Source organism: Cylas formicarius, unplaced genomic scaffold, assembly GCF_029955315.1.
Source record: "Cylas formicarius isolate icCylForm1 unplaced genomic scaffold, icCylForm1.1 PGA_scaffold_4__25_contigs__length_36172078, whole genome shotgun sequence".
Taxonomy (NCBI): domain Eukaryota; kingdom Metazoa; phylum Arthropoda; class Insecta; order Coleoptera; family Brentidae; genus Cylas; species Cylas formicarius.
Genome location: NW_026844334.1, coordinates 19342997 through 19365541, shown reverse-complemented (window position 1 = coordinate 19365541; position 22545 = coordinate 19342997). Strand labels below are relative to the sequence as shown.

General features: G+C 33.5%; 1 protein-coding gene across 1 annotated transcript in view; it reads left to right on the top strand.

Annotated features, from left to right (window-relative positions):
- LOC132701521 (acetylcholine receptor subunit alpha-like) overlaps positions 1-22545 on the top strand; it is an 87246-nt gene that overhangs the window by 24949 nt on the left and 39752 nt on the right. Inside the window, exon 2 of the mRNA XM_060669505.1 lies at positions 10909-11002. Coding sequence (XP_060525488.1) covers positions 10951-11002 — 52 coding nt within the window. The 5' untranslated portion in view covers positions 10909-10950. The remainder of the gene's footprint in view (positions 1-10908; positions 11003-22545) is intronic.

Genomic DNA, 22545 nt, shown 5'->3' with positions numbered 1-22545 from the left:
ATTGACTTTATATTAGAACTATTTTGAATAGGTAACATACATTTATACTTTTCTATGTATACAAATCCCTAACTTTTTAAAAATATTTATTAATAAAACAAATTAGCAAAGTCTAAATAATTCCAAATCTAAATGTAAATGTAGGATATTTGATTTCTTATTGCTGATTAACCCTGTATTTTCATATGTTGTTGAAAAACCATAGTGCCTTCAACACAAAAAATCAATCGATTAAGTAAATTTTTCGAAGAAACTTCCACAGGCTACTGTAATAGTTTTTAGAAAACTTCTGGATTCCTCCTGAGTCGGTTTTTAATTTGCAAAATAATATTGTCACGGACTTGTGCACTGTTGACACCCTGTATATACATATATTTTAGCAATTAAAGCCATCGTTTAAGATACTGTGCTGTTAAAAACATTTTTTGATTTAGGAAAAAAAATAGAACTTGTCTAAAAGAATAGGACTGATATGTCAAGTACCTTTTCTGTAAATAGCACCTTTTTCATCATCGCCACTTAAAAAAAGATATAATTTTCCTAGCAATTAAATTCGAAATTAACAACGACACTGAATAACTGAATATATTATCGTTTCCCTTCGGAGCAATAAAAGCAGAGCTTGCAAAATGGAATTCATCGAAGCAAATGGCAGCTCGTATAGCTCGCGGAAGATGTCTGTTTAAAATTTATGTTTACTCCGAACAGAAACTTTAGCAAGTCATACGGAAACTTGCAGCGTAAATTATGTTGTATTTTCCTAGAAGGTGCTGATATTTGCGGTTCACGTAAATCGCGATGTTGCTCAGATGTATATCACTTGCACCCGATGACATTCGTTTTCCTAAAATTAGGTTGCACCCCTATGAAATGCACATATTTCAAATCATCTCAGAATTATTATATGCATTTCATAAAAAAATACATATTATTATAAATTACAATTATATTCACACCTGTTTTTGGAAACAAATTAGTCAAATCTATTTTAACACAAATTACAAAACTGGCTCAACCACTGTTTTGTACATAGGGCATCAACACCTTCATATCATTACTGACCTTATTAGTGACAAGTTTAAACTTTTGCTTGTGTCATTTAGAGTCTAGCATAGTATGTACCAAAATAGACTAGAAGACTTACGAAGCCGATTTACCTTAGAATTAGAAGGAAACTTTTTATTCAAAGTTGTTAAAAAGAATACAATAAAATATTGCATCACCACCTTTACGATTTCGATTTCCCGTAAAATATTCTATTCTCCCCTTGGGCATGAGTTGGTCTTGAATAGTTTAATTTTCTTCAATCACACTTCAATTTAGACTCGAAGATGGACATGTCTTTCTTAATTTCTCTTTTAATATTTCCAAAACTTTTGGATTTCTCCTGCGTTGGTTGTTGTTGAGTTAAACTTGCAAAAGTTTGACAATCATTCTGTTCGTTTCTTCAGGGCTTAACTGAAACTGGCTTCTCTTTTTGTTTTCGTTTTTTTGTCCTCTATATATCATATGCGCGCAATGCACTTATAATTTTAATCAGAATTTCAAATATTCTTTTTTATTTTTTATTTTTTCATTTAAAGATTGTATTTAGATGACTAAATCAATAATAAATACACCAGTTCCAAAAAAGTTGAAGGTACCTTATAAGGAGTGTTTTTTTTCGATGTATAGAATTTTAAGTTGCAATAAAACAACGATGGATAATTCAATTGACATGAATTTTATTTATCCGAAAGATAATCTTGTGGCATTACATTTTAAATATGATTTCTGGCATATGACCGCCACGGCTGGCGCGGATGTAGTCCAATCTGGACGTCCAAATTTCGATGACTTTTTCGAAAATTTGTGGCCATATATCGGCAATAACACGGCGAATGTTGTCTTGCAAATGGTTAAGGGTTTGTGGCTTATCTGCATAGACCAATGACTTTACATAGCCCCACAGAAAGTAGTCTAGCGGTGTTAAATCACAAGATCTTAGAAACCAATTCACAGGTCCAAAACGTGAAATTAGGCGGTCATCAAACGTGTCTTTCAATAAATCGATTGTGGCACGAGCTGTGTGACATGTTGCGCCGTCTTGTTGAAAGCACATCTAATGGACATCATGGTACTTCAATTCAGGAATGAAAGAGTTAGTAATCATAGCTCTATACCGATCACCATTGACTGTAACGTTCTGCCCATCATCGTTTTTGAAGAAGGACGGACCAATGATTCCACCAGTCCATAAAGCGCACAAAACAGTCGGTTTTTCTGGATGTAACGGTGTTTCGAGGTACACTTGAGGATTAGCTTCGCTCCAAATGCGGCAGTTTTGTTTGTTGACGTAGCCATTCAACCAGAAGTGCGCTTGATCGCTAAACAAAATTCGCTTATGAAAATCGGGAACAACGGCAATCTCGTTTTGGGCCCATTCGACAAATCTACGCCTTACTTGATGATCGTTTGGCTTCAATTCTTGCATGAGTTGGATTTTGTAAGCACCAAGATCCTTCCGCAAAATCTTCCATAAAGTGGATGGACACAGATCCAATTCCTGTGCTCGATGGCGGATGGACTCATTCGGGTCTTCCTCAATGCTACGCTCTACAGCAGCAACAGTACGGCGTCTCTGGGGATGCGAATTATCAATAAGAGTAAACGTGGTGCGAAAACGTTCCATGGTTAATCGAATTAACTGCTCTGATAGACGATTTTGTCGACGGACGTGTGCGCGATACCTATTCCGCACAGAAGCATTATTTTCGAAATAAAATTGCACTATTTGCAAGCGTTGTTCAGGCGTGAGTCTATTCATGATGAATTGCCAAACCACACTGAGAATAAATCACTTGACAGCTGTTAAATCGGTAGTCATCTTGAACAGTAATGCGAACTTAAAGTTCAATACATCGAAATATTTCATGATTCAATAACATTTTTCTTCATTTTTTGATAAGTTTTGGGTTAATTTGGTCAGCAATACAATTTGAAAAAACAATGAGCTTTTATATACCGAAACATTTTTTTAGTTTTCTAGATATTGAAGACTTGAAATAGTCCACAATAATTGTGTCTTACCCGAGATTTCATAATTCCGTTCTGTCCGGTTTATTTTAATAAGATTATAATGATGCCGCAAAATAATATAAAACGCATTGAAAACAAATTGGAAACAAATAATTTTAATTTAAAACTTCAATAAATCACATATATAAGCTTCCCTCCCAAAAGAAAAATGGCAGTGACATTTCGCAGTCTAATGCGTTTGTGTGCATACACAAAATAAGCGAAACTTCTCCAGACAAGCACATTAACTCCATGCCGAGAAATTTAAAACACTGGGAATTCCGGAAATCTTAATTATAACTGAAGCAGTCAGCCAACTACAGCCATTAAGAAACTTTAAGCAATTATAACAGACATCTTTTTTTAGATTTTCTCTATGCAAATGGCTAGAAATAAATTAAAATTGAATAAAAGGCCCGTTTCTTTAACGCTTTAACGTTTGACTTTATTTTGAGATTGGACTAACGATAAATAAACAATTTAGCGTTGCAGTTCGTGTATATTGGTCGATATATTATTATTTAAATTTATTGTTCGTAATCAATAATAACTCATTCTAATCCGCAAATTCCTTATCCATTGTATCCGTTTATCAAAATTCTGCCTTTAATGCGACGGGAAACAGTGGAGTTAATGCTTTAATTGGTTTTCAGTCCACGTTCCAAAATACTTCAAATCTGTAAAGCTCCGTGCCTAAAGTTGCCGAAAGCGTTTAAACACTTGACTGTTAATTTTATTGATTTGTGCAGCGTCACTCTACTGAAGTTGCTAGTAGTTTAAAGCAAATGAATTCGGCCTTGTGATTCAATTCGAGCACATAATATACATTTTCAAAATGAGTTTTTACTAATTGTAAGAAAACATATTTCATTATATTTTTCAATTATAAATGGATAAATTTCCTTGCGGACGAGTTGTATTAAATGATAAGAACAAGGTGTGTCTCCAGTAAAGCTCCCAAAAAGCTATATTAAAGTGTATCTTATCAATGAGATATAGAATCTCACTGTTTATAGTTTATGAAATTGATATTTTCTCAATGAGATAACTAATCGCTAACAGTTTCTGTGGTGTGTGTGGCATTTTAGATAGGAAAAAACCTATGAATGGAAAGGATTCAATTCTGATTGAGTCTACTGCAAACCGGTAATTCAAAGCACAATGTGTCTTCAGTTCCAAAGCATAAACACAGAAAATTGTGACCAAGAGTAATTGTTTATTTTTGTTTTGGTTAACTACCTTGCCTTACTTTAATGATAATTAGTTTGTTTATAAAACGAAATTACTTCATTTTACAGTATTAACATCTCTTTATACTGGAAATGATGCAAGAATTAGTACATTATGCAAGTTTAACGTTTAGTTTAGTTTTTTTAGTAACGAATTTGATTTGGTGTGAATCGAACCAGGGCTTGATAAACGAGTGAGTGAAAACATTTATTTACCACAACTAGAAAAATGACGCCAGTAAAATATTGAAGCTGAAGTCTTAAAGTCACTCGGTAAGCTTCACCTGTCCATAAATGGGTATTGTAGAATCGGGAGTAGAAAATTACGTCCTGCATGACCCGGTATGATTTTAACTTAAATGTTGAACATCTTGTATTCCATTAATAAGCGACATTGTGCTAAAGCTTTGTTAATATCATTATTTCGTAATAGCTTAATATAGGATTGCTTTCAGGCGAACAAACTCGTATAATAGACTGCGCTACATTTCTTAAGCTGGCTTGGGAAACATTTATTACTTCGCTACATTCGTGATTTGTGGGCCGACACGTTCTTGTTTGTTAACATAAAATGCAGATGATTGGACAACATATGAAAATATCTACCGAACAACAGTTTTCAATATTTCCACGCTCGTACTAAAGTCGACGCGTGAATTACTTTATCGAGCTTCGTCTGCCATAATAAATGGACCGTGAAATCTGGCTGATATCCATTGTTTCGACTTTCTCCTGGGACCGAACGGGAACTTGGCAAAAAATATTTCCGTTTGGCAGATGTAGGGGATCTATAAATTACAACAAGTTTCCAGACTGTGGAAGAAATAACAAAACGTTGTATGGTTAAGCCGTGGGGAATATCGAAATCCACTGCATCCAGGATTCTGAAATAATTTTTTTAACTATGGACTATTTCAAATTTTAGTTAAATATTACTCAGTTGGCTTAGCCAATATAGGCCTTTTCTCTCCCGTGAGCACAGTTTAATAATTCAAATTTTTAAATTTACTGGCTCATTTATTTGTTTGTCTTTTACTGTTGAAGAAATAATTTTTAATTTCTCTTCTATTTCTGTAACCATAATAAAGTAGAAAATTTCTACGTCTAGTCTATTTTACGTATAAATAGTAAACACCAAGCTTGGAATCTACACTAAATAAGCATACTAAATTATAATTAACTGTGGCGGAACGGCTTAAAAATTCGAAATTATTAGTTACTACCAAGTCACATCGCAAGCCTAGAATCATAGAATTATACTTTTGGTAGCATGTTCTCTTCCAAAATGTGAGTAAACTATTATGATAAGTCTTCTTGTAATCAATATATGTGCAGAAAAATGATACAAAAACCATATTTTCAAAATGGAGAATAAAAATTGCCTGAGGAAACCAAAACAAACACTCTGCTTACCATCGAGCAATGAACAAATAATATTATATTATGCAACAAGTGCGGTAAACGTCATTTGACTCACGAGTTTATAAGAAATGAGTGAGTTAAAAAGTTTACCGAATGTGTTGCATATTATACTTTTTCTACGACCGTTAGTTTTTGGGTACATTTTCGCAAAATAACACGACTGACAGGACCGTCAGAGTGACAAACGTCAAAATTCAAAGCGTGGAAATATCTCCGAGAACATCCGATTGCTCCCAAATCCGTGTGGTAAAATCTCGGAAATGTCCGAAGTGGCTCGGAATCATGGGAAACGAAACTGACGTCGTAAAGTGACGCTTCCCGCACGCTAGATCGATGGGTAATTAGGTATTTTACAGACGAGAGTAGAAAAAAGATTTGATTACCTATATTAATTGTTGTGAAGAATCTGAGAATTGGCGGAGCGACACTATAGTCTTTCAAGAACTAACGAATAGCTTATATCCCACAGCAAGTTATTCGAAAATCACAAAGGACTAAAAAACAACAATTTTTAGGGTTGCCTAGCAGATATTTTTAATTCATTTCATTCAATTCATTTTTAAAGACCCGAAATTGTTTATGGTTACGGTTTAGAAATAATCTCGGAGCACAAAATTGTGTCCACATATAAATCTTTGTGCAATTTTAGTTTGCTCATCTCCTGTTTACTGATGAATTATTATTTCGTGATATTTAGTTAACAACCTGCTTGATTTTGTGTAGTTTTATTATATGCTACATCGTTTAATATATTGGTGTCATTTTAAGCCAACTTTAAACAGCTTGAAAGTAGCTTGGTTAAGCATAAGGATTTAGTTATTAGGTTACGTTTTATCTGATGGCACTTTTTTTTACATTATTGATTACGTCTGAACAGTTTACATCACGATGAACTGGAGATTCTGCTCGAGAAATCCGCCAACTCCACCAAGGCACTTTGTGTGATGTCAAAAGCAGACAAATTTCAGATTCTAAAATGGAAATACTCATTAAAGCAGGTTAAGTTTATCTCATGCAATTCACTTACTGTCAATCACTCTTATTAAATTGAAATACTTTTTTCTCTAACAAACATATAGCTTAGATTCATCGAAATAACTATATTTATTTAGTTTCAACGGATACTTTCTAACTCTATCGCACACATTAAACGACGTTAAAAGAATTGTTCTGGGCTAATATTTTGGAACACGGACCTGAGGATGCGAAATATAATTACCAGCATATCTGATAGCACAAACATTCGTATTTCTAAAGCCTATCGCGTAATTTTTAAAACTTTTGTAGTCAATATTTAGTTTCTATCAGATCTTTCGAAACTTTGGAGTATTAGCGAGTTGGAAAGTTTAAAAGTGCACTAATAATAAGGAGGAAAACTACGACAAGTAAGTAATAATTTTCGTTTTAAGTTTAGCAGTGCAATTTAATTTGATTTAGATTTTCCGTGCAACTTAATCTGATATATGGCCGCCATAAAGACCAAAATATTTGACTTTGTCTTCAAGTGATAGTAACAAAAACACAAAACTTTGTAAAGGAAACAATACTCAGCCAAGACGATCCTTTCACAACTCCAAAACGGCGAGTTGGGTCTGAAGCAATTTGTCAAACAGAAGACTGCACATTCATCTCGTGACAGACAGCGCGCGAAGGAGTCTGAATCTAGGTCACACTTGGTTCCGGCGTAAGTGATCGGATGTGTTTACAGTGAAAGATTGAGACTATAACGTTACTTCTTAGATGGATTTAATTGTATTAAGTGTCCTAAAGTATTTGCGTTTTCCGCTTTTCAAACAATATAAAAAGACAGCCTTTATGTTTCTTCCTGTCGGGCATAAACAATATTAGTTAAATTAGTCTGGAGGATTTTCACGAAGCCATTGATGCAATGATAAGTGGTAGCAAATCTTAAAAACTAATAATCATAAGCGAATATTAAATGAGAAAAACTCATCTTAGGAAAATCTAAAAAAAATGCTGAAATTATTTCTGCCACAAAAATACAAATAAAACAAACCATAGTAATTAAATCTAACTCAGGAAACAGTGGACTAAATTATTTTTCGCCAAATTTTCAGATATGGGTTAGGATTATTTGAACAAAATGGTCGCTCTATAAATTGATCCAACAAAGCTCTAGGCATTTATTGTCAGAAAATGCCCTCAATGTCCTTAGACGGAATCGTTGATTTTAACATTTTGGTTACCTGGAAGATTTGTTTGATATAGTGTCTTGCAGATTAGTGCTGAAATACGAGAGCTAAAGCACTTAAATAGAATAATTTTCATCTTCATTCGTTTTGGGGGAACATTAAGTAAATAACCTACCCAAACTACAAGCATGGACCAAGAAAAGTTTCAAATATCATTTATGTTATGGTACTTTTAACAATAATGATAATAAAAAAAAAGTAAACAGGAAAAATTTACCTTTCCGCTGTGCCCCTTATTATGCGACATACAATAAAATGTAGAAAACGATGAGACTTCTATTCCCAGATATGATATCTGTTCACACAATCTATGAATTGTCTAATAAATACACTCAAATATATAGGGTTCGAAAGTTGGTAGACTGTTTTTGCAATAAGAACGATTTATTTTCATTGCTTTCCTTATTCAATTCATTATACTAGTGAATATATAAATATAATAGTGAATTACCTAATTGGGAACAAATGGATAAAATTTAGAATTTTATGAATATACTTATAGATTATTTGCAATGGTGGGTTACGTAGGCTTTCCATCTCCAATGCGTAGTCTTCAGGACTTCCTATTTTCGACCGCACTTCAAAACTTCTATGTCCTAGAGTAGAGTCTGTTTAATATTCCCCTAGTCGAAATAATTAATCAAACTTAGTTCCCGCTGAATAAACTATATTCGTGTATTCGGCGTTCAGTCAATAACTTGGATTGCCGAGCTGCTAAATACAGGAAATGAATTATATACATATACAGGTTGTCCCAAATCTGCGAACCGTTATGGTAAAAATATAACTTTTAAAAAATTGTGAAGTGTGAAATTATACCAAAGTCGACTGGTACTGTCTCGCGGTTATACTGGAAATTAGTACTTATTTTAAGTAGCGCTTCCTATAAATTAATGCATTTTTTAATTCTTTCCAAAATTTTAGGTATATTTCAAATATGATATTCTGTAGCTAAGTTACACCGTTTTTGAGGTCTCTAATATTTTTTATTAAATTTCTTTTCAGGGAAAGGTCTCTTTAGCAATTTTAAATAGTAATATTACTAATACAAATTGATACTAATATATTAGGAGTTATTTTTTTTTTAATTTATTATTTAAAAAATATATAAAAAGAAATAAAAACAAAAATTTTCAATCTTTAAAAATAGTGTAGACGAATGTACGCATTCGGATTAGTATAATCCCAAATTTTTGATTTTTTGCTAGCAGTATGCCCCGAACAGACCTTATTCTAGGCAGTTGTAACTAACCCTTACATCAATTGATTTGTATTACGTATTAAACGTTTTAAATGCATGCTTGGCGAAGAAAAACCGTAATTTCCATTCCAATTTCAGATTGCACCAATAGGATTTCTTTTTGTCAAGTTGTCAATGTAGGGAACAGCTGATAAATATTCATAAGCTTCTGCACTGGATTCGCCAATTAGTGATTTCGAAGCATAACGCAATAATCGGGGAATTTGATTGATCACGCAGTGCAAAGCTCTGTTAGAAATAAAAAAAAGAAACCTTAAAACCGGAAAGGCCACGAGCGCTATTTTGGCGACGTTAATCCCAAAAACACATTTCACACAACCAAATTATGTATGTGAATCATTATTTGCGTTACAAACACTGATCAATAGCTGGTTTGAGGTATATCGTAAATAATTTCATTCAATTTGGTAGTTGGTTTCCAATTTATGCACTCCTCTATCCGAATTTTCGCCTTAATTAATTTTGCCGTAGCATTATATATGGCTGTAACTATAAAAAAGTGCTAATGTAGAGGAAGTAGAAGTAGTGCACTCCACAATTAGTAACAAATGTTGGTGTCCATGAGAGAAAACTGGAACTGGAATCTGGAAATATTTTTCAAATAGCTCAATATTTTTAAACTATTATTTTATTATTATCTTCGAATAACACCAATTCCACTAAAAAAAATATCGCACGTAACCTTCTTAAACTTTAGTAGCGCATTACACACTCAGCCATCCTTAAATATTCCAAGAACATGAGGTATGCATGGTCTACTGAGCAACATAGTAACTTTTTTCTTCTAAAAAATTCTCTTTATCCTGTTCAGCCGATTAAAATGCGATTGGTTCTTCTTCATCTTCTGGTGTTCGTATTTTTAGGTATGTATTTGAACAGCAAAAACCTGTTCCTAAACTAGATAGAGCAAAATCGGCTCCCATGCTCATGTTCGCCTTGAGCCCTTTCCATTAATAAATGATGGTGTCTACTATGAAAAATGGGTGATATATAAGGTGTTTTTGGTTTGAGTAAAAATATTCCACGCATACAGTCAATGAAGTTTAAAAGAACTGAAGGTATTTTAAAATAATTATAATTTTTATATAAAACAAGAAAGTTATATTCATTTATGGGAAAACAGAGACTTAAAAAATGCAGCATGTAGCTGCATTTGACTGAAAAATGTATCCTAATATTTTTTTATGTAAACAATAAATACAAAAATTATCAGTAGTTTTAAAATGGACAAAAATTAACAAGCGGTCAGTTGTCCAGATATCGAACTGCACTGTTTGTCTTTGAATATTTCTCAAAAATCGAACCCATGACACTTAAGTCAATCTTACCCGCTTTCCTGTAAAAAAAATTCATTAGTAAACTACTTAATACCTTCATATTTGTGGTGATTTATCTAGTTTGAATTTTTTATCATCGCCGGCCGAGGATTTTTCAGAAACGCTCCGTGAAACTCAAACAGAATATACGCCCGATGATTACAAATTTCTTCGTAAATTTCCCTAGGCTGTGCACTTTATTTTACTTAGGATTCGAACCTCAATGCACAATAAAAAGTATCGCTCTGTGTGCATCGGCTTTTTTCAAATTGCGCGTTTGATCAGAATTCTCCTTTACTCAATCGGATGTTTTACTTCCCTTTGAAATGAAAATTTATAGTTGTTAGAAACAAGAGCAATTCATTTCAACTGCCATTCTTGACACAGCATTAATTTTTTTGTTGTTCCAGAAACAAACCGTGAATGCCATGTGGACATGACGTGGCAAATGCATGATGAAGAGTCTGGTCGGGATCATGTGGATAGTACTAGTACTTGTCTCAGGTAAATAATTATTTACGGATTGCTGACTTTGGTTTATAATTCAATCAATTCATTTGATAAATTCGTTTAATAGAAAACCACGAACCGTTTTTATCAATATTAGTTACATTTTAAAGAAACTTCCACAAGCTACCGTAATATTATTGGCAAAACTTCTGGATTCGTCCTGCGTCGGTTATTGTTGAGTCGAACTTGCTAACGTTTCAGACCGTAACTAAAACTTTCAAGCATTTTACTTTGTACCGGCATATATATTATCCCACGTTGTCCTCATCCGAGTTCCATACCATTTCAAACATGATTCACGACAAAACTTTAAATCTTCGTTCATTTTCTACCCAAAATCACATTCATAAATTTGAAAAACTAACGTCAACACTAGTGAAACCATCAAACTCTTCTGTACTACCAAATACTGGGATAAATGTATCATCGCACTACCTCCCTAAGATTCCCAAACCTGGATTACCCCTTCGACCTATTTTCAGCACCATTGGTTCTCTAACATATTCTCTAGCAAAATACCTAGCTTCTTTATTAAAACCCTTTACAGGAAAAACTGATAGTTTGGTACTTAATTCCTTTCACTTCATTGAACAATTAAAAAGCATTACATTAGATACACAATATATACCGGTTAGTTTCGACGTGGAATCCCGCTTTACTAAAGTCCCTATTCCTGAAACTCGCAATATCATTTCAAATATAATAAAACCCGAGAATCTGGAGCCAAACTTTCTCACCTGAATTGAAAAATGTTTGTCTGGAACATATTATTATAACGGTCAAATTTTTGAACAAACATCGGGAATAGGTATGGGTTCTCCACTATCATTAGTCATGGAGAATATATTTATGAGAAGAAAACAAAATTATGGAAACGCTACGTAGATCATACTTTTGTTATTTCGACTTATGTTCAAGAATCCCTAGTAGAATTTCTTAGAAATTTAAACTCTATACACTGTAACATACGTTTTACCCACAAATTAGAAACTAATAATAACCTCCTATTCTTATGAATAAAACACCAGATCTAACATTGGGTTATTGAGTTTACTTAAAACCTACGCACACAGACCGATACCTTAATGCATTGTTACATCACCATCCGATCCAGAAATCATGCGATATAAACTCTCGTGTTTAAAGAGTCACTGAACCCAGAATTAAAACACTTTACCGCTGCTCTTCTCTCTAGTAATTCCCGCATTAAAGATATTAAGCGTTCCATCACAAAATACACTTCACTACAACTTTCCAATTGCAATGAGCCCGAAAGAAATCTCCCACACTGACTAGTGTTGTCCTTTACATTCAGTGGGTCATTTTCTAACTTTCTCCTTTGCGCTTGATGTCCTGTCCACAAAGACTTGTTAATTTTTAAAGAACCGTCAACAGGCTACGGTAATATTATTTGTTAAATTTGCCAATTTCATTACAAATCTTCAAAACCAGAGTTACCACTTGTTCAAAAATCTCTCAACATCTTGTATCCGTCAAAGACAAATTTCCATTTGATATGCCAGGAGTTTACAGCATTCCATGCATATGCGGCAAAGGATACATTAGAGAGACCGGACGAAAAATATCAGGTGGGCTCAAAAAACATGAAACAGCCTTAAGACTAAGACAAACAACCGAAAACTTCCTGTGATTGATTCACATGGACATAAATGCCGCTTTGTGGATAAATTAAATGCACTCTTTTAAACTTAATACCCAAAAACTTTCAATCAATTCACAATATAATTGACCAAGATTTACGAATATTATAACTTTTTTTTCTCGCCGCAGAATACACAACCACAGTGTATAAAACAAAAAGTTTAACCCGAAACTGTCCGTTGCATTTAAATTTCATTAAAAGTTGTTCATGCAACCGGGACTTTAATTAGAATTGAAAACTGTCTCCTGCGGCTTTGAACGAACATGGAGCAATAATAAACCGAAGTTTCGTGATTTGCATTCGCCCGCCGAAATCTGGATATGGCAATTAAATGAATTTTTACCAAATCTTGTTGAAATAGTGCTGAGATTTACACACTACAATTAAAAATCGATTCATTTAGAAATTAGAAATTAGAAATTTTTACCATACTTCTATGTCGAGAAATTTCATTTCATTTCTGCAGTGATATCCCATAATTCGTAGGTTTCGTTTCATAATAATTATCTATTGATCCGTTCCCAGATTCCATACTCTTAGTCGGAATGCTCTTATATAGAACGATATGAGCATTAGTGTTCTTCTTTGGATGTTCAAAAAGGTCTTTAGCTACTTGCGGCGTCAGGTGACAATTCAGATGTCACTGTATTCAAATATCAATCGAGCCTGGTTAACAGCCAAAATAATATCTCACTTTAATATATTGGTTTTGAGAAATGTACACTTAGTTTTTTTAAACCACCATTTGGTGGACCTTTCTACATTTTTCAACAACGACTTAGGAACTTCTCTTCTTAACGCCTCCCAAGTCAACCCTGTTGGTTTGTCCCTTACTCTAGGCCATTTGACTGTGAGGTTTAATCTCAAAGATTTAGTAAAATTTATGATGCCCTTAAGTTGCTTTTAAAATGCTGAGCGTTACTCACATTGTAATTATCAAATACGTCAGTCGATACCATTAAATCATTTTTCATACTGAAATTAGCCTCTATCAAAAGAGCCGGACCTTTTTTGGATTCCTTGCAAAGTAAAAATTACACCCTTATACGCTCACGTTATGTGTTAAACAGATTGATTGATTGATTTAAGCAATTTATATGTGCCATTATAATATATATTTTTTAATTAAGTTATTATTATAAACACTTTAATCTCGATGAAATACATTGATTAATCGTCTGTAGTGGCGAAAATTGAATATTGAGTCTATTGTAGTGTACAGAGGGGGATACATTTCCAAATTGCGTTATCGTGTCAAATGGTGAAATTACTACACAATACGTTGCATTAAAATGACGAAGTCGGGATAATGAGCAAGGCAAAGTAACACATTTAAAGAGTTTATAAGTCAAAAATTGGGAAACATATAAACATGCAGTTTTTACTGATTTTCTTAGATTTGCTCTGTTTTTGATTTCGTTATTACCAAGTCTAATTTTTTTTATGGAATTGCAGACATTTTTTTTCAGGTGCCTTTTCTGGAAACCCTTTAATAAGAATGTATAATTACTCTAACTTTTCAGAACAGAAAACATGCAAAAGAGCTCATCCAATTTCCTGTGTCCTTAACAGATTTTTTATTATTCCTTCATTTTCTTTCAGAACGTTGCAACTGGCCAAGTATTTTCAGTAGTCTTTCGGTGAACATTGATCAACATTGACCTTTGTCTAGTACCTACAAATAAACCATTACTTCCAACGTCTGAATATTATTTTCCTAATAAGAATGTAATTATTAGTGCATTAGTGTATTCATTAGTATATTATTATTGGAAAACAATACGAGCTGATGAGTTCTTTTTGTTGTTTTCCTAATTTGGTTTTCTGAAAAGTTGTAAGGTCATTTACATATATGTGTTTTAATTATTACTTTAAATAACTATGCCATTTGAAATAAGATAGTGATTTGCATTGGAAAAAATAATGTCTTATCCGGTTTCGATGTTGACGAACATCATCGTTATTCGAACTTTACTGGCAGCACATCTGAATAGCTCGGTGGAGGTGGCACCATACCATTTGCGAAGGTTTGCCAACCAGGAGATTCTCCTTCTACCCGTGCCTCTTTTTCCTTCTACATTGACCAGCATGATGTTTTCTAATAGGCGATATTTGTTTTCATTTCTTATGACGTGCCCAAAGTATTCAAGTTTACGTTTTTTAATTATGAGTAAGAGTTGTGGCTGACATCTCATTCTGTTGAGGACTTCATTATTTGTTATGTGATCAGTCCAAGGTATCTTGGGTAAATCCACATCGCAAAGGCATTAATTCGTTTCTCCATAGCTTCTGACATTGTCTAGCCCTCCACTCCATACAGAAGCACCGGATAGATGTAGCAGTTTACTATTCGTTTTTTAAACTCTAAACTGAGGTCTCTGTTTGTAAATAGGTTATTTATTGTAGTGAAAGTGCTTCGAGTTTTTTCTATGCCACATTTAATCTCCACAGACAGAGTGCTTCCTAAATAAGTGAATTTCTCAACCCTTTTGACGACTTCGTTATTGATGAACGGTTCTGTATATGGTGTTGGAGTTTTGCTAATTAGCATGTACTTTGTCTTTCTGGCCTCAAGTTCCAGAGCATACTCATTGGTGACAATATTAAGAGACATCACTAGTTCTTGTAGGTTCTCAAGACTGTTAGCTATCAAAACAGCGTCGTCGGCGTAACGGATGTTGATTATATTTTCTCCATTTATTTTTATTCCACTCCGAATTTCATCCAACGCTCTCTTGAAGATGTCCTCAGATTAGAAGTTAAATAGCAGCGGCGACAGTACACATCCCTATCTTACTTCCCAATTTCTACAAGTTCGGAGTATTTTTTTCTCTATACGCCTTTTGTCCCCAGTACAGTATCAAACGCCTTAGTCCACAAAACATGCGTATACGTCGCAGTTAACAGAATTATTTTGAGGAACACCTTCAACACATTGTGCTTTGGACTTTTTTGATAGGGTAACAAAAGCGGATGTTAACCATTCATCTGGAATAATTTCAGTGTTGTAACTTTTATTCAAGAATTCCATGACTTTTAGTAATTCCACTGCGATGTTGTCTAGGCACAGTGCTTTCCCATTTTTTTCCGTCTTGATTGCGTATTGGATCCCTGAAACGGTTATAGTTGGACCTTCTGCATTCATGGATACTGTTTTTTGGGTCGTGTGACATCACTGAATAGCTTGCCACTTTGATCTTTTATATTTAACGGCCTTATTTTCCTATATCTGTCAGTCGCGTCTTTTATCTTTTTGTGTACATTAAGTGTCATGTCGTTTACTAAGGTCTTTTCTTGGCATTGCTCATCCAGTTCACTTTAGAATGCCTAATTTCTTTTTTGATGTTTCTGTGAACTATGTTGTATAATTCAGAGTTTGGTGTTTTAGCCAATCTCCTTTGTTCCATTTAGCTCAGGATATGTTGTGTCATCCAAGGGTTTTTGGCTTGATATTTAGTGTTCATTAGGGGTTCTCTGGTCTTAAGGAGTGTATTCTAAAGAGCACACCAAATATCTTCCACTTCCGTTTCCTCTGTAATCTCGATGTTATTTATTTCTGTACTAAGAACGTCCTGAATGTGTGATCTTACTTATGTTTCGTTGACTTTTTTAAAGTCATATCTCAGAATCTGTTTTTTATGTGGTAGCTTCTGTAGCTTTGCTGAGAGGACACTGTTTCTGAATCTCTGGTTGATTAGTCAATTTTGTTTCTTGTTACGTTCTTTGGGGTATCTGCAGGAGATTTCTCCTTGTACAGGCGTCGTGGCGGTAGCTTAAAAAAGGTGTTCGTTACAATTAGTTGATTTTCCCTACAAAATTGTATTTACCTATCTCTTCTTTCATTTCTATGGCCGAATCCGACAATGTTTTCAACAGCTCCCTGTCCAACTTTAGTAATGAAGTCTCCAATTATCATTGTGACTTTCTTATTTTTAATATATTGAAAGAGTCCGTCTACCCAATTATAGAAATCTTCAATCTCCTCGTTACTACCGTCACACGTAGGTGTATAGACTTGTACTATGTTGACTTTGAAATATTCTCCTTGTAATTTCATCATGATAACTATATCAGAGTGCGGAGAAGCTGATAACATAAAGTCTCAGCCTATCGTTAATTACGATGCCTACCCCGTTCCCATGATATCGGTCGTAGTTGCCGCTGTAGTACACTGTGTAACCTATTGGCCGGGAGATCCTTCGCACCCTTTGACCATTTAAGGTCTGCCCAGGACTAAGGGCCTCTCTTTTTTGTTTTCCAACCGTGATGAATGTCCTGGGAAAAATAACACATTAGTTTTCCGTTGCCTTCTGTGTTGCAGTTTGTTGCTTCCACTCCTAGCAGAAATGGCTGTTGATGAGCCTTTCCACTTTCAGCCTTCATAACAGTATTGACTTCGCTGTTTCCCAAAGTCGGACACTCGGCCTTAAAGGCAGGCCAGATCCGCTGTACTGAAGTATCTCTTTTCGATCTTCACTGTCGGTATGGTCTTCAGTGTAGCTAATTAAAAAAAAAGAGATATGAAAATAACATAAGCCAAACCGTGAATTAAATCTAAGAAATTTTCTAAAAACTGTATGTTAACATTATTTTTCTAGTCTCTACTTCAAAATACCCATTTACGCACCGATAACACAAGTCTACAAAACTTTATGACAGATGTTTTTATTTTGAGAACTGATTTCATAAAATTTTTATATTAAATTGGAATGCCTAACATGGAACAAACATATTCATATCGGTATTTTAATAAAATAACATTTTAAGAAGATATAGAGCGCCCTAAAAAAATGACGTCATCATAGAAAAAAACGTGTTGCTATTCTTGTTTTCGTGTTTCAGACTTTGATACGTTATAGATAGCTGTGTGAGTTTTATAGCGTTGCAGTACTATATATTATGAACAAAAATTTGACATTTTCGTGTTGGCGCAACAGACATTGACATTTAGACGTAAAACTTTCAAAGTAGTGGAAATGCATTTCAAGCCAGACGTACTGACCTACGAGATAAAATTGGGTTAAAGATAAAATCAATTTCGACTAGTTTGCGGTGTTGACTATAAGTCGCCTGATTTGCAATGAACTTAGTCTTCGGATAAGGGCTTCATCATCGGTTTTCTGCATCAAATTGATCGTAATCCGAACTAATGAAGGTAAATTTCCAGTTTTGCGGTTCCGATATTGGAAAACTGAATTTCCGATATTCTTCCAGTAATTTCCTATTCGGTATAATTTTCGTCGAAGACATCCGTCTTTTCACATCGGATCGAGATAACGCAACATGCACTATCGGTTATGAGTTGAAAAAAACTTATATCTCCATGTAGGATGTGTTAATACTGCAAGAATAATCATAATAATTATTTAAAAATTTGCGCAAAATTTTCAATTTGGTTTGTCCTACTTTCGAGTTTTGTAGTTGTGATAATGTTTTCCAAATGAATGTTTGGCTACCAAAAGTAAGTTTCAGAAATTTTCGTTTGTATCTTATGTCCAAGAAAGTTTATATGACACTATTAGCCATAAAAACCTCCCAATAACAACTACCTCCTAAAATGATTGATATATGCTCGATATTATTCAGTACATTACAAAAAACACTTAAAAACAATATATTTTTTTAAATTGTAAAATGAATCTTGCAGTTTTTGTTTTCAAAATTTTTGCTTACATTTTCTCTTCATTGACATGGTAAAATAAAATTGGGCCCCACTACTCGAGAAGTAAATAAACCCTAAAATACATTTCGTTCAATGAATAATAACAATTATATAAAAAAACTAAGCAATATACACTATTTATACATATAAGGAATTAAACTTAATTCCACTGCTGTGATTTGATTTGTTAAAAAGTCTAACAATCTTCTTGAACTTTGAAAACCTTCCGGTATCTTTGCCAAGTTTTGTTTCCTAATTTGTAGGCTTTCCTGGGCACAAGGTCGACTGCACTTTGCAATATTAACTAACGAAAACTATAGTGTTGTTACAAATTCGATACGGCAAAATATGTATTCATGAATAGAATATTTTCTTTCTTTAAATAGCTTAGATTGACAACACAATGGGATAATTGAATATAAAATCTTTATTTTCCATCAGAACCCAACACAACTTTAGCTAGTATAAAACATTTCGATAAAAAGGCAAACAAACAGCTATATAAAATGAATAAATCTGCCGCGTGCTGTTATTTTCAAATATTTTCTTAGACCCCACTATTGGTTCCAATCAACATAATAATATTATATTTTTCACTGCATCCAAGGATTTTCTTCTCGTGTATCTTCAACTTATCTGAAATATCATCATACTTTGATGATTCTTCCTTTTATTTTTCTGGCTCACTGAATATTTTGAGAAAGCTAAGTGCATTTATGAAACTTCTGAACACAATCTCAAAAGAACAATATAATAAATATTAGCAGTTACGACCAACAATGTCAATGATGAATAGAAAAAAACAATTTTATTATAAACCACGCCCGCTAGACCATCTCGCCCGGAATTATTTTTAAAATTAGGGATGTCATATATTTATTATTCATTGTAAATTGCGGAAATGAGAAACAATTGCAATCAGACGATTTTTTTTTAATCTGTCGTGTGCGCAAGGAAATCCAAATAACTGCAGAAATAAAATGCGAAACATCGAGAGTCGGCTTTTATAAACGGCCAATAAATAATTCTTTTGTTTCCCACCTGTCAGGGTCCCGTCAATGGGATAAATGGCAGAGCGACTCTACCCGCGGTGTGCCCCTGCTAATGGATAAAAGGTGTTTCAAAGTATAGGGATGGGGCATTACTAGGGTACGTATAAACGCTATCAATATCCTTAAACGAATGTGTCCTCGGTAATGGATTACCTTTGCAGGTATCGACAATTTGTACAACAAATATAAAAACGATGTTTTTTACGCTCTTCACGGAAACTTTCTGTAGGGTACGGGGCGTATAAAATGAGAGGGTAGAATATTATCCTGTGAACCTTTTTTGCATTCATGAATGTGTTTTTCTGGGGTAAAATTAACTTGTTATTTTATATGAGCAAGATTTTACAGTCCTTTTAGCATTTGACCGTTTGTGGAATTACCAAATAACTAATTGGGTTTAATTAAATGGGTTATGGTCATATCTAGCCCAACAGTTATTTTTACACGCGCAATATAATTTGTTACTTTTTGCATCTTAAACATTAATATATTATATGCATAGCAAATCTGAATTCCAACGCTTCCACTAACTTTCCTGTCAGACGCACTGGGTGATATGAATAAAATTAATAAAGTTAAGCATATACCCTAGAAATAAAGCAGTTACTCAAATAATTTGAAATTACCTCTTTATAATGCTCAAATCAGTTGTAAATTTGGTTTCTTAAGTGATAGCCGAATATATCCTTGTTGCTCTCGCATAAAAGAATAATAGAGTTGAGAGAGACTGTCGAGATGTCGATTATCGAGTTTTGTATAGATTTAACAAATAAAAGTAAAATTTTTTTTAAGAGACGAGTTTGAAAGTAGAGGTGGCGCTTTGAGTGTTACTGAAAAAATTTCCGTTACGTCGGTGACCCGGGATGCTAAAGTGGTGTAGGTGGGGATATACCAGTCCACCAAACAACAGTTTTGTCAACAGTTGCAAAAGTAATGAACGCAATAATAAGAAAATCAAATTTATGGATAAAGTTTCCGTCAACTGCAGTTGCAGTGAGAAAATTCGTCCAATAGACATTTAACTCGATTACATGTTATAATAGAAGAATGTTTTGGTCAACTGAAGCAGCGGTTTCCTGTACTTCAACACTAAATCCCAGTATTAACAGGAAAAGTGTTATCTCTTGTATTGAGCTGCTTTACTTTGCGTAATATTGCATATTTATACGTGGTATAAATATTATATTTAAAAGCTTCATTAAATTTCTTATTTCACGTGTTTCGGCGATTTTTTATATATAGCTTTTTCTGCAAAATACCTAATTACACAGCTATCTAGCATGCGGGAAGCGTCACTTTAACACGTCAGTTTCGTTTCCCACGGATTCGAACCACTTCGGACATTTTCGGGATTTTACCGTACCGGTGTCAAATGAACTAGGGAATCAAATGCCGTTTACCGCACTTGTTTCATAATATACTATTATGGTGCTCTTTTGGCAAGTTTCAAGAAGAGTCAAAAAAACGTTTCTTGGATCGAGCTTTAGGAAAAAACGGCTGCTACCATTCGAAAGAGCGGTGAAAATCCTCCTTCCCCAGAATTACATAACAATTTAACAATAGATTTGGATTTTAGCAATTTTTACCAACATTGGTGAAATTTAGCAATTTTATAGTTTTGTATTTAGACTGTTTCATAGTCGATTGTATTGTAATTTTTAGGAAGGAGGTAAATTTTCATCGTTCTTTCGAATAGAAGTAGCCCAATTTCCTCAAGGCTAGAAAAGCAGCAAAAAATGTTTGGCTTTTTTTCAAAGATGGCAAAAGAACAAAACAAAGTTTTATTTAAAAAAAATCATGAAAACACGTGAAATAAGAAATGTAATGAACCTTTCAAATGCAACGTTGGTTTCTGAATATTTTGGCAAAGTAAATCATTAACAGACAAAATATTTGGTAGCCGAGTCTGTTGGTGTTCTGTTTATAAATATTCTTGTAGAAACTATGTTTTTATTCCAAATTTATTTCAATGTACTTATTGTACCTATGTTCTTCAAGAACAAATTATTTAAAGGTCATATTACCCAACATATAATGATCTAAAAATAATATTATTAACTGTTGGATATAAATTTTTATAAATTCATAAGAATGGGAATATTTCTTCCTAAAAGTTACCTACTGCTGCATCTGTCACATCTTTTCGAATATACGCTTTCTGGTAGTTTTACCTTGAATTGCTGACTTTTTATTCTTTTCCTTTAGGCTGTCTTATTATTGAAGAAGTCTTTTATTTCATTTATTTCTACTTCCATATAATTAAAAAATTTCGTTTCCCATTCTTTCAGTTCGATCCTTTTATATCCCGTGTGATTTTTATCAGTCTTTCTTTTTTAGGTTGTTAAACTTTTTTCTTTTATTTTAGAAATTGCATTTGCTTTCTTTTTTCTTTTTAATATTGGGTATGTTTGGTTTTGACAAAAATATGGGAAATTTTTCAATAACATTAACCTTTTAACATATCCATGATTGTCAATTTAATTGTTATTCATTTGTAAGACAAATATACGGCAACACTATCGCAACGCGGCACATACTACCACTAATTAAACCTGTACGGACTTGTAAAACATTATGGCGCTCGCTGTGATCCAGAGCACGTAGGATTCAAAAATGCTGAATATAATGCATTTAAAAAATCAAATTTCTTACTGTTAGCACACTTGTATACTATATCGTAATTTTAAATAATTAAACTATAAGTTGGTCCCAGAATAATTGAAATGGAGCCATAGGAAGGAATTTTTAACTTATACAAAAGAATTGTTTGTAAAAATTTAAAATAAATCATTTTTTTTGGAGTAATTTAAACATCTAAACAAAATCGTTCTTTCGAAAACATCGTGGTCCAGATTTCATTAAGAGTTGAAAACGTGGAAAAAGAATATTTCCTATTTTCTTGAAGATTAAAGACTATCCAAAACTGGCAAATAATTCCACGTAGTAACTTAATGTAATATGATATATTAATACAATTATTTGTATAGAAAAAAGAAATAGAAAAATTTAGTTGAACCAACTTATGGCAATTAATACAATTTACCATTGGAGTATAAGATTAGAAATAATAATTTTGCAAGTAAATTTGAGATTGTAAAATATTTAACGGTTTGCATTAATTTTAGCTAGAATTTTGTGATGGACCGGCTGACTTAACAAA